This window comes from Erinaceus europaeus, chromosome 21, assembly GCF_950295315.1.
Source record: "Erinaceus europaeus chromosome 21, mEriEur2.1, whole genome shotgun sequence".
Taxonomy (NCBI): Eukaryota; Metazoa; Chordata; class Mammalia; order Eulipotyphla; family Erinaceidae; genus Erinaceus; species Erinaceus europaeus.
Window position 1 is genome coordinate 6,027,135 of NC_080182.1, and position 13,586 is coordinate 6,040,720.

The 13,586-nt window shown below is 45.3% G+C and overlaps 1 protein-coding gene across 4 annotated transcripts in view; it reads right to left on the minus strand.

Moving 5' to 3' along the window:
• The window catches only part of LOC103124848 (contactin-4), a 422,242-nt gene that overhangs the window by 283,188 nt on the left and 125,468 nt on the right, over positions 1-13,586 (minus strand). For all 4 annotated transcript variants that reach the window (XM_060180337.1, XM_060180335.1, XM_060180336.1 and 1 more), the window contains exon 3: positions 7,043-7,218. In XM_060180337.1, coding sequence (XP_060036320.1) covers positions 7,043-7,218 — 176 coding nt within the window. The remainder of the gene's footprint in view (positions 1-7,042; positions 7,219-13,586) is intronic.

Sequence of the window (13,586 nt, forward strand, 5' to 3'; positions counted from 1 at the left end):
TTGGTAAAGAATCCCAAAGGGAAGTACAGATTCCAGCGACACTGGGAGAACCAAGTCTGTCATGGGCTTCTGCTTAGGGGTTAGAGAATCAGGTTCTTCTGCTGGGCTCTCTTGGGTCTTCTTCCTGCCACAGCTCTCCCGTGGAAGTTGTCTCATTTCATGCACCCATAGACTCCTCACCTACAATATGAAAATTCTACTCATGCTTCCTTGGGTCAGGTCAAGAGGAAAGTAGGGGATAAAGCTTCCAAAGGGCTAGGGATTGTATCTGACAACAAGGAAATGGACCTAAAATATTAAAAAAACAGGTGCAGGTCAGCTCTCTGGTCCAGCACACAATTACTTAAAATGTTGAGAGTTCATGCAACAGGAAGCGTAATGCCTTAGCTGAAGTATAGAAGTGAGATCTGAACATGCTGTCTATAGGCTACGATGATGGGATGTCTTCCTTCAGGGTCAAGGTGGGTCAAAGCAGAGGAGAGTCATCATCCCTGAACCAGGCACTTGATGCTAGCTTCCCACAGCTGGCTCATTTGCTACAATTTCATTTTCATTTTTAGTGTGTCACCAGGGACTGAACCCAGGGTCTTATGCATGCACAAGTCCTCTATTGAGTGGCCTTCTTGTCCTAATTCTCTGATATATATATATATATATATATATATTTCAGTGAGATAGAAGAAAAGTCACAGAGAGAAGTGAAATACCACAGCAATACTCCACCATCTATGGAACTCCCCACGGCGCTGTCCATGTGCTCCCTGCCACAAGAGATGAAACCCAGGGTCTATGCATTGTGAGGCAGATGATCTAAGTGAGCCATTTCCCAGCCCCCTTCCATTTCATTTCTAAGAAGAAACAGAGCAGCAGACCATCAAGGTTCAGTCAGTTATAAAATCATGTTTGAACATAAGTACTTATTCTCATTTGAGTACTACAGTACAGGAAGAGTGGTCCAAGGCAACTTCTTCTCGTCTCAGTGATAATGAGATTTCTTGGGGTGAGGGGCTCAGTGACATCCAGAAGATGTCTTGCTTCACCTTAATTCACTGGAGACATGTTGTCATTCTAACCAAGTAAAATCCACTTCTGAAGAAAGACTGTATCTTTTTCATTTCTTTTTAATAAAAAAAGGATAGAAAAAGTCTAGAAACCAGCTCCCCACCTGCAGGGGAGTCGCTTCACAGGCGGTGGAGCAGGTCTTCAGATGTCTATCTTTCTCTCCCCCTCTCTGTCTTCCCCTTCTCTGTTGATTTCTCTCTGTCCTATCCAACAGTAAACAATATCAACAGCAATAATAACTATAACAACAATAAAAAGGGCAACAAAAAGGAAATAAATAAATAAATATTTAAAAAATCATTTTAAAAAGAAAAGAAAAGGTCTAGAAAATATAGATTGGTACTCAAGAGGCTGAAATCCAGAAAGTGACCTGGATGGAAAGAGTGTGGGTGTGGGCTTGTAAAGAAACATGGCCTCAAGTAACTTGACGTGGATATTGTTGTGTTTGTGCTTCTGAATAATTAATTAAGAAACTGCTTTATTCCTCCATACGAAGTGCTCTGTATCTGAAGATGTAAGGATGGTAAGACAGTTTCTGACCTTGTAGAATCTAGATTCTATCACAAGAGTCAAATGACAAGAAAATAAGAGGACTGTGTGCAAGATCATGCCTGGTTGTGTTAAGTCCTGATGGACAAAACACAGGGGTCTGTGTACAGAAGCAGAGACTGGGAGAGGTCAGGAAATGGTGGTGGAAAGGAGCAGAGCAAAGCACAGCTGTTAGAGAGACAGAAGAATCCAGTCTTGAGAAAAAGCACGGTTTTTCATTTCAAGAAATTAAAAGGAGGCTGTGGTAATGGAGCTGAGATTCATTCTCCTCACAGTGACAAGTACAAAAGCAGGCAGGGGAATGACCTCATTTATGTGTGTAGGAGACGCCAGACAAAAGGCTAAAAGAGATCCAGAGATGATATAAGAGGCCCAGCAGGAGTAGGCGCTGGAGACAAGGGGCATCTTCATTTCAGGAAGGCCTAGAAAGGCCTGCTAACACCTTAGGAAGAGAGTGAGGTGATGGCATGGCTATGCAGAAAGACCTCCGTGCCTGAGGCACCAGAGGTCCCAGGTTCAATCCCCAATACCATCAAAGACTTTAGAGTTCAGGAGATTTTTGGTAAAATAGATAAATAAATAAAATCCAAAACCACTTCTCTCTTTCTCTGTATCTCTCTCATTAAAATTAAAAATAAAATTAAAAATGAAAAAAAGAAAACTATTTGGCAGGCTCAGGAGACAAAAAAAGAAGTCTCAATCAAAAAAAGACTTTTGATTGAGACTCTGAGGTCTCAGGTTCAATCCCCAGCACTTCAAAAAGCTAGAGCTGAGCAATGTTGTAGTCTTTCTCTGTCCTCTCCTTAAAATAAAAAAGAAAATAATAGTAAGGTGATAGTAAATGAGTAGAAGACTAGGGCTTCCGGGAGAATATGGGAAAGGTGGTCCCCTCCTGAACCAACATACACAGAGGTCACTGATGGCAAGTTCAGTCTCATCTTGCCATGTGTTGTACCAATTACCTGCACAGAGACACAAGCTTATCAAATTTTCTGCTGACACTAAACTAGGAGGACAATCAATATGTCAGATAAGAAATACTTAAAATAGTTTCACATGAGATGGAACAAAAAGTCACAGCACTGAAGGTGAGTTTTGGGGGTGGTGGTGGTGGTGGTGGTGGTGGTAAATCCAATATCCTGAACTTAGGTTTAATAAAAACACTATGGTTGGGTAGCTCTGGATTCATAGAAATTCATGGGGGAAAAAAAAAAAATCAGTCCTTGATTTAGCATCCCTGCATTTTCTAAATAAGGTTACAGCAGGAGGGCAGGGCATTCATCATCTGCACTAATCAATGAAGAAGTTCACAGCATGGGCAGCGCTACCCTGAGCATCCTCAGACTCCATGGCCGAGATGCACCGTGGGGTTGGGCACCCTTGACACAGCCACCACAGACTAGACGAATCAGCGTGACTCAGGCTGTTGTCCACAAGACGGCTGCGGGTTAAGGTACTGGAGAAAAGAATGCGGAAACCAGGAGTCTGCCATCTATTCACAGGTCTGAAGCCTCCTGAGGCTCAGAAGTGAAAGTGGTAGGTGAGGCATGCCGCTCACAGGTTGGATTTTGTTTTTTGAGGTGAATCTGGGTAAGTCTGGGAGCTCTATTTTTACCCTTCTTCAAGTTGAGTGATTATCAGTCAACAATTTAGGGGTGGGAGGGGAAGGAAGGGAGCGCCAATGAAGTGGGGAGTGCCAGGGAGATTCAAAACATGGGTACTCACATCAGTTCAACTACAGAATGGGTGAAAGAACATTCCCTTTGGTCAAACTATGTCCTTAAATAGAAGATGCTGATTTCCACAAAAGGATGATCTTAAGAGCTGACGAGGAGACAAAGAGTTGAAGCAGCCTAAATGCCCATGGATGGGTGACTGGCCAAAGAAATTCTGGGATGTATATACTCCATGGAGTTCTACTCTGCAACCAACAAAGATGATATTGTTCCCTTTGGGACAAAATAGATGTAACTGGGGGTGATTATGCTTAGTGAAAAGGCAACTGCCGGATGGTTTCACGCTTATGTGGAATCTAGAGAACTGATACACACAAACTTGCAGAAATAAAAACAAACAAAACAAAGCAAAACCGAAACAAAACAAAAACAGCAGCAAACAAACTGCTCCTAAGATTTTTTTGTGAGAACTATGGGGCTTATCTTTGGAAGGTGGAGGCATAGAACTTGGTGGTCTTGTAATCTTATAATCTTGAGATCCACTATTAATCACAAAAAAAAAAAAAAAAAGCTTGATGAGGACCAAGAGATAGCTCACCTAGTAGAGCCTAAACCTCAATGTCCAAAGCTCTAGGTTTGAACCCCAGTACCACAAGGGAGCACCGGGGGAAGCTCCATGAATGGTGAAACAATGTTGTGGTGTCTCTCCAGGACTCTGTGCACCCCCTTCCTCTGTTTTATTTTTTCTCTTTTAACCCAAAATTATTTTTAAAAGACTGAGACAAATAGACCAAGAATGGTGGAGCCATGCATCTTTGAGGTCTCAGAGCCCCCCAAAAAGAAAAAAAAAAAGCTGATGAAAATTTTTCCCACTAGAGTAATGACAGAGGCAGAGTACCAGCCCAGCTCCACTGCTCCTGGAGGACACTTTCTTTTGTGGTTGTCATTCTTTTTGTTTTGATAAAGGGTAAAAGATAGAGAGGGATAGATACAAAAGAGGAGAGACACTTCCAGCACGGCTCCAACATTCGTGAAGATTTTTCCCCAGCAGGTGGGGACTGGGGGACTGAGCCTGGGCCCTCACACATGCCGGCACGCACACTCTATCGGCCGCAGCACCACCTAGTTCTGATGAACTCTTTCTAAAGATTGGGGGTATTTTGTCTGTTTCTTTTTGTGTTATCCCTTCTGCTGCTCTCATATTCCTCATATTATAAAAAATCCAAAAAATTGAAGAACTTCAAGCAAGAATCATTGCATGCAGAAATATAGTGACTCTTGTCTTTACTCTGTGAGTCCATGACTCCATGGCCACTTTCTAAAACGAGCCCAACACAATTCAGTTCCCATAAACGGAAAATAAGTAGAGGTGCCAGACAGTATGAAAACAAGAGGAACAGGCCCTTTGGCTTAGCTGTAGTCAACAAACAGACCCTCTTCTCCTCCTCCTCCTCTTCCTTCTCTTCCTCTTCTTCCTTCCCCTCCTCCTCCTCTTCCTCTTCCTCCTCCTCTTCCTCCTTCCTCTCCTCCTCCTCTTCCTTCTCCTCCTCTTTTTTCTCCTTCTCTTCCTCCTCTTCCTTCTCCTCCTCTTCCTTCTCTTTTTTCTCCTCCTCTTCCTTCCCCTCCTCCTCTTCCTTCCCCTCCTCCTCTTCCTTCTCCTCCTCCTCTTCCTTCTCCTCCTCCTCTTCCTTCTTCTCCTCCTCTTCCTTCTCCTCCTCCTCTTCCTTCTCCTCCTCCTCTTCCTTCTTCTCCTCCTCTTCCTTCTCCTCCTCTTGTTCCTTCTCCTCCTCCTCTTCCTTCTCCTTCTTCTCTTTTTTCTCCTTCTCCTCCTCTTCCTCCTTCCCCTCCTCCTCTTCCTTCTCCTCCTCCTTTTCCTCCTCCTCTTCCTTCTCCTTCTTCTCTTTTTTCTCCTTCTCTTCCTTCTCCTCCTCTTCCTCCTTCCCCTCCTCCTCTTCCTTCTCCTCCAACTCTTCCTTCTCCTCCTCCTCTTCCTTCTCCCTCCTCTTTCTTTTCCTTCTCCTCTTTTATCTCCTTCTCTTCCTTCTCCTCCTCTTCCTTCTCCCTCCTCTTTCTTTTCCTTCTCCTCTTTTATCTCCTTCTCTTCCTTCTCCTCCTCTTCCTTCTCTCTCCTCTTCCTTCTCCTCCTCTTGTTCCTTCTCCTCCTCCTCTTCCTTCTCCTCCTTCTCTTTTTTCTCCTTCTCTTCCTCCTCTTCCTTCTCTTCCTCTTCCTTCTCCTCCTCTTGTTCCTTCTCCTCCTCCTCTTCCTTCTCCTTCTTCTCTTTTTTCTCCTTCTCTTCCTTCTCCTCCTCTTCCTCCTTCCCCTCCTCCTCTTCCTTCTCCTCCAACTCTTCCTTCTCCTCCTCCTCTTCCTTCTCCCTCCTCTTTCTTCTCCTTCTCCTCTTTTATCTCCTTCTCTTCCTTCTCCTCCTCTTCCTTCTCTCTCCTCTTTCTTCTCCTTCTCTTCTTCCACCTCCTCTTCCCTCTCCTCCTCTTCCTCCATCACCTCCTCCATCTTTTATCTCCTTCTCTTCCTTCTCCATCTCTTCTTCCACCTCCTCTTCCCTCTCCTCCTCATCCTCCATCACCTCCTCCATCATTGCTTCCTCCTTGTCACCTACTCCTCCTTCATCACCTCCTCTTCCACCACTTATCACCCCCTCATTCTCCTCCATCACCTCCCCCCTCCTCCTCCCTCTCCTGCACAACAGATACTATTTAGAAGAGAATCTTAGGAGACAGTCACAAGCAGACAAATCCTAGAGCCCCCACATATGTAATCTTTTGAAGATTCATTTCTCAGCTAATAAAAATATCACCAAATGGCAATAATAGATTAAGTGCTGGATATTAGGTACATTTGATGTTGAGTTCCCAGAGAGGATTCTCTTAATAAGAATACTGTACAGTCTTACTGCCAACGGACTTTGTAATTATGAAACCTCTGACACTACTGCACTGCTGTATGAGCTGGCATTTTACACAAGAAAGTATACAATCACATGCAAATACATAAACCCCTAAGAACGTAGCTAACATCAATCCTTAAAGGTCTCCCCGCTCAAATGTGTATTCACTACTCCTGTCTGTGGGTTTCATTTTCAATTTGCGATTTCAAAATCCAGACAAACTCATCAACTTTTATGGGATGGTGGTCTTGAGAGATGGTGATTTTGTTGTGGGTATTTTCACATTCTAAACCGGAAATCAAAGAGGTATAATATAAAGAGGTAATACCGTTTGCTTTATGTTATTGTGGGACATGATTTCAAATTTCTCCTACTCTGTGCAGTGAAAAAAAAATTGAGAGAGGATTAACTGACTAACAAGGTCATTTCCAACTCTGAGCTTCGCTGTGTAAGTACTTCACATACTGACTACTGGGGTGCTGGCGGCTCAACCACTTGCTTCTCCGCCTGCTTTATAAGGTGTGTAGTCTGATGCGCATGTAAAGTCTGTAAGTGCGGATGTGAGTGTGTGGTTGTCCGTGTACAGAGCGCTCTACGAGCCAAGCGTCTCCGGATCAAGCTAGCTCAGTCCTTCTAAAAGGTGGCTACATTGTTCCACTCTGCTCTGTATGAATCCTACAAACGAGATCCTTCCCAAGTAAAAAAAAAAAGGGGGGGGGGTTAATAAACTATGCAACGGTCCAAAATCCATGTGATCTTTTAAAGAATGGTTAGACTGCTTGTAGAGGCTCATTGACAGCATAGGGCAAAAGTCAAAGTCATGGTTGTGGTATCAGGATTGTTACTTACAAGCAAACTGGAGCTTTGCTTCTCTGCTAACAACGGTTCCGAACGAGTTCGTTGCTGCGCACTGGTACGTCCCAGCATCTTTAGTTTTATTGGGGTTATTGATCAGCAAGCTGCCTTCGATGACACTGTAGCGGAAATCCATATTCGTGTCGACATCAGATCCATTTAACGTCCACCTAGAGCATGGAAATGCCAGCAGATAAAGCCTTGTAATAGGAATCAATATTTCTGAATTGTCTAAAATACATTAAAAATACTATAAATAGTGTGACAGACCATCTGTGACTTAATTTTTTTTTCTTTTGTTTTACCAGGGCAAAGAAAAAGAAAATCAGAAAGACTCTGCTTGGTCATGGTGTTGAAGGGAAAAGCAGCTCTTTGGTTCATAGTCAACTGTGTGATTGCAAGGGTGACCCCACGTTCTGACACTGTGTGTGATGCTACAGACATGACACCTTATTTACGTTTTACATTCTCACAATGTCCCTGTACAAATTTCTTCCAATGAGAGTCCTTTCTCTAGTCCTCAGTCATTCTTGAAATGGGTCTGTTTAGGTGACAGAGTGCACCACTCTGGGGGAGATTGTGGGGTGTTTGGAGAAATTGCAGCCGAGTTGCTGTGATTGGATCCTTGATATGAGTGAGGTCGCTGATGGCAGGACACAGGAGCTCTATCGATCCCACACTGTCTGGGGAGACCTGGCGGCCATCGCCAGTGGTGACACTGGAGGGGCAGCTCACAAGTCACAGACACCCGGCCCTCCACCAGCCGACCCAGGAAGCCAGGGGCTGATGGAGGAGCTGTGCTGTCTTTTTGTTCACTGGCTCGGCACCTCTGTGTGTCTTAACTGTAGTGTTTGGCCCAGTGATTTAGTTTTATGGGACTTGCATTTATACAGCGAGGCTGCTGGAATGAGAACTGCTTTTTTGTTTTACAACCAATAACGTTCCAAAGAGAGCTTAGCTTAACCAAATTGCCCTCTGGTGAATCGCTTGAATACTTATGAACTTTTGAACCAATACGATCCAGGGACTGTCAGTTTTATTCCTTCTCCCTCGATCTCCCAAATCCTTCATAGAATAACAGGCAGCGGGGAGAGCATGGCTGCAATGACTGAATTAGCAGTTAGCATTCATGTCTGGAGACCGACCAAAGAGTGCAGACAAGGAGGCACACAGTGACCAAAAGCAACGGTGGGTCGTTCATTTCATCTCCTCCAGACAGTAAAAGCCAGCATTCACATGTGTGTACCGATGCATGCTCCTGTGTCCTCTGCACATCTGGGCCACCAGGGCTGGTGTGTGCCATGTCAGAGGTAGGATAGCACAGGGGTGTGCAGGGGGCGGAGGGGCAGAGCAGGGGGGTGTTTCTGGTGAGTGTGAGGATTTGGCGTCTCTGCTTTCCACTAAAGCAGAGCATCCAGCGAGCTGGCAGTCCTGTTCTTTCTGGCAAGGTCCCTCTTAGGCTCTAAAGGCAGCTTTCATGCACACCTCTTCTTCCCAGTCACAGGTACCCTGCATCCATCCCCAGTTCCTGCTTCCTTACTTGAGGATTCTGCCCTCCCTGGAGAGGAGATGTCTGCTTGCTGTCTTTGCAATCTGGAGCTGTCTCTCCTCCTGCTCAGAGGCTGCTCCTGGACCTGAGCAGGACTGCCACTTCTGCATGGCGTTCAGCTTTGAGCATCTACTTCCTCTGAACCCTCTCAGCTACCACCACACAGCAGGTGAATGTTCAGATCTAGGTCTTTGAAATGCAAAGCTGCAGAAGCCAGAGGGAGGGGCTGGGCTTTTCATGGCTTTGCCTGGGGGCTGGGGGGTGGGGAGAAGGCACTGCTTAAGCTGGCAGTAGTCATTCTCTCTGTGTTGGTGAAGAGGGTCCGAAGCCCTTAAAAGAGAACAGCCAGCTTCCATTGCAGCAGGTATGTCCACAGGAGAGTCTCACAGGCCCTGCCCAGGTTTGCTCTTCCTTCCTCCCTCCCTCCCTTCCTTTCTCTCTCTCTCTCTTAGATTTATTTATTTATTTATTATGGGATAGAGACAAAGAGAAAGTGAGAAGGGAGAGACAGAGAGGCAACTAACTGCAGCCCTGCTTCACCACTCCTGAAGCTTTTCCCCCTGCAGGTGGGGACCAGGGGCTTGAACCTGGATCCTCTGGCACTGTAATGTGTACACTTAACCAGGTGCACCACCACCTGGCTCCTCCAGGCTATTTCTTGATGCCACCTGATCGAATATCTCCCCGCAGCTCTGGCTTCAAATGATGCCTCAGCAAAGTAAAATGACTAAGCATCCGGAGACAAGACCACCAAGTCCTGTGGCTATAGGTGGGGGGCTATGTGGCAAAGTGGTGCTGGGGACACTGAGACTGGCCTCTCAGTATGTCTCATCCAAGAGGATCTGCACCCTGTCCCCCATCTGACCACTGGGGCTTCTAGAAATGACTAACCTAAAAAATGCTGAGGAGGGAGCTGCTAACTGAAGCCGTTCCCCAGTTGCTTCCAGTGGGCTTCTAGACTGACTCTGCATGGAAGAATCACAAAGAGAGACAACTGTGTCTCAGGGAGAAGATGAACATTTACGGGGAGAAAATATGGAAAGCTATCTAGCCATGCAGACCCTCAAGTGAGATGGTGAGAAAGACACAGAGACAGAGAGAGAGAAAGGCCCAGAGCCCCCTGGTCTTCCCGGCTTTCTAGTCCCCTCAGAGGCAGGGCAGGACCCTCAGGGGATGAGCTCCAGCCTTTGTCTCCAGGGTCTCATCTGCCTCCATCTGCATGTTGTGGCCTTTGCAGTCAGGGAGGGAGGGAGCTGGGGCAGGAGCTGCAGACACACTGGGCTGCTGGCCCTGCCTCTGGGCCTTCTCCTGGCTGCCTGCAGGGAGCAGGGAAGGGGCTGCTTTCCCTAAGCTGCCTTCCTCCAACAGAAAAGGGGCAGGTGAGAACTCACAGAGCCCCCTGGGCAGATGGTAGAATATGACAGGGGTTCAGTCACTGCCCCCTCAGATTCAGAGTGATTGCACTGCATAATTCTCTGAAAGACTGTCTAAGAAGACTTGATTCCCAACGTGGGAGCAATCTTTGAAGGTCTGCTCATGTAGAGAGACAATTTGAAGCAAAGACATGCTCCCTGGGAGTAAGACAGACCAGTGAGTGCTATGTGCTGGCTTGAGTCACTGGGGAGCCTGCCCAAGTCTCTACAGCTTGACCCCACAGTACTGAAGCCAGCTCCTGAGGAGAGAGTTCAGGACTCTCTGGAGTGCACCGAAGCAAACCCTCTTTCTCTGTGAACCTCTTGCTTTGGTGTGGAAGCAGGGGAGGGGCTCTCTGTCTGGGAATCTATTGTCTGCAAACTGAGCTCCAGCTTAAGTCCTCCCACAGCCACAGAAGGAGAAGCTGAGAGCTGTCAGTCACACCACAGCCCTGGGGAGCCTGACTACAAGAGAAGCTGACACCAGTCACAGCTTCTTAACCATTCCTGAGTCTGGGTCAACCTTTTCAAAATTGAGGGACAGGAAGTTATGAAAAGAGAAGTTTCCTCTAAGGGAACAGACACTGAGAAGAGAGGTCAGTAGGAGAGGCTGAAAGCACCTGATGCTGACAGCCCTGTGGAGAGATGCCCTTAAATTCCTCCTTCCTGCTCTTCCGCTCAAAGTCACCCGGAGACAGCAAAGATGTCTGAGCAAGCCCGATCTCTCCATTCTCTCTGCCCCCTTCCCTTTCTCAGGCTGCTGATTCAGGCCCCAGGCACACAAAGCAACCTTGCTACAGAAAGCACTTCAGTACTAGGGAAGGCAGGTAGCCTGCCACCAACTCCCACAACTCCCAGACTTTGATTACAACCTTTCTGTTGGAAAAAAAAAAAAAGAAAAAGAAAAAGAAAAAAAGAAAAGAAAACCATAATAGGTTTCTGTTCCACTGCCTGTTTTAAATAACAAAGCCAGCCCTTTCTGATCTAGAAACACAGTGTCACAGAAGCAAAGTTAATTAAAGGTCACAGACTGGGGAGAAACAAAGCAGTCACTGGGCTAAGTTCTGCTGCAAAATGTGTTTCTGTTTATGGCTCACATCTGAACTTACGTTTGGCTCCCTCATCAAAACTGGGGCCATTTAACTCATCATCTGTGTCCACAGGAAGCTTTACCTCTCGCCTTTCACTTACTTCATACTACGCAGAGCATTTAGTCCTGTCTGCTGGACAAATGCTGGACAAATGGAGCCTGAGCTGTCTTTGTCCAGGATCACTGTCCTAGAATTATTAACCACAGTCGCTTACTCTCAGAGGTGTCCTGGTTTACATGACAAACTCTAATTCTACCTTAGTCATACTAGAAATTACACTAGAAAGCAGTCTTGTTCCAGAATGAACTTCTTTTCCTTATCCATGTAGCAAAGATCATTCGAACCCCAGATTCCACACCACGTCACCTTCTCTGTGGACGGGTCATGGAAACCTTTCCTCTCTTTCCCAGGTAGACTTTCTTCTTCCAAGGTGTCTTAGAACTTGGCCATCCTCTGCTTGTGGTTGAAGTATGGCACCTCATCTGGACGGTCCCAGCAACTACCGCCACCTGCAGGCAGTCTTCCCAAAGCGCACAACCGGACATGCCTTTTATTCACCTAGAGATTTCTCAAACCTGGCACACCACAGCTGTCTGATGAAGTGGTGGGAACGCTTTTTCCTATGTGTGATAGTTTTCAGCACCCTGATGTATACCTCAACTCAAGGCAGAGCTGGGGTTTTGGTGGAAACTCTAATTCCTCACCTAGGTGACTCCTGAACTAACTTCATGTACCCTGGAATTCACAGTTTGTACCACTGGAGTGGGTTTGAAAAATAATGATGTGGGTGCCCGGGTGTTAGTACACCTGGTTAAGCACACATACTGCCATGCCAAGGACCTGGGTCCAAGCCCCCGCTCCCAACCTGCAGGAGAGACGCTTCAAGAACAGTGGAATAGATCTAAAGGTGTCTTTCTTTCTATCACCATTTGTATCTCACCTCTCAATTTCTCTCTGTCCTATCAAGTAAAACAGAAAGGGGAGGCAGTGGCTGCCAGGAGCAGTGTAATTCACAGTACTGGCACTGAGCCCCAGAAATAACCCTAGTGGTAATAGAAAAAGAAAAGGAAAGAGAAATGATGATATGGGTCAATGAATGAATGAGTATGCAAGTTAAATTCTATACAGTCATCCTTCTATTTGGATGGGAAGTTCTTTGCTGTCTGCCAATTTGTAAAATACTTATCCCAGTTCAAATTCCACACCCTGAGTTCCTCTAATGCTTCTCATTTGTCCTTTCCTTAGATGGTGAGAGATATTTTCCATTTCTTTAGAAAAGGTAGAAAAAGTTCACCCAGAAAGATATCTGAAAATACTTGATTTCACATACTATTATGTGGTTGTTCTTAGCTTCACATTTTAATCACTACATTTGAATAGGGGGAAATAATATGCACAAGATAGGCACAAGCTATGATGAATGATGAGGTGATAAATATCCATCTAAGAAAAGTAATATTGTTAGAGCTTTTGAAGTCTCCGATTTCCACTTTGATTCCAGTCAATTCCCTCTCAATGCTTAATTATCATCTTTAAGTTTGGCTTTTTTAATTCCTTGATTTTCTTCATGATTTTATTCACATATGTTCTTATGGTTAACCAACTATTCCATCCTACCTGGTTTCAAACTTTAGAAAGAATCACTTAACTATATACTATGCACAATTCTTTTTCTTTTGGCTACCAGGGTCATTGCTATGGCTTGTTGACTGCATGACAAATCCATGGCCATTTTTTTTTTCCTATTTGACAGGACAGAGAGAAATTGAGAGGTGTAGGAGAGATAGAGGGGAAAAGAGAAAGACACCTGAAGACCTCCTTCACTGCTCCTGAAGTGGGCCACCTGCAGGTAGGAAGCGGGGGCTTAAACCCGGGTCCTTGTGCATGGTGATAATGTGCACTTAACCAGGTACGTCACCACCTGGCTCCCCACTATGTATAATTCTTAATGTGTTTCCTTGACTCAAAATCTTTGTTCCCAGGAGCCATCGAGTTCTAACTGTGATATGTTCATTTTCACTACTGAGACATTCTATGCCTTACATGAACACAATGAGCTATCTTTCTTCTGCATTTAGGTCACTGGGAGGTTTGAAAATATGTGTCTTGTGGGGCCGGGCGGTGGTGCACTTGGTTGAGGGCATGCTACAGTGTACAAGGGCTGAAGTTCAAGCCCCTGGTCCTCACCTACGGGGGGAAGCTTTGTGAGTGGTGAAGCAGTGTTGCAGATGTCTCTCTCCCTCTCTATCACTCCCTCCCCTCTTGAGATTTCTGGCTGTCTCTATTGAATAAATAAAGGTAATGCAAAAAATTAATAAAAAATCAAATATTAAAAATGAGTCATATTAACATTAATTTACATATCTTTGTTCAGTACAAGTATTAGTCATCTTTTTGTGTATGTTTGTTTTTTCTTTTTTGGACATTTGGGAAACCTGTCTTAGGCGCATCTGCTCAAGACTTATTATTATTTCTTTTACAGGAAG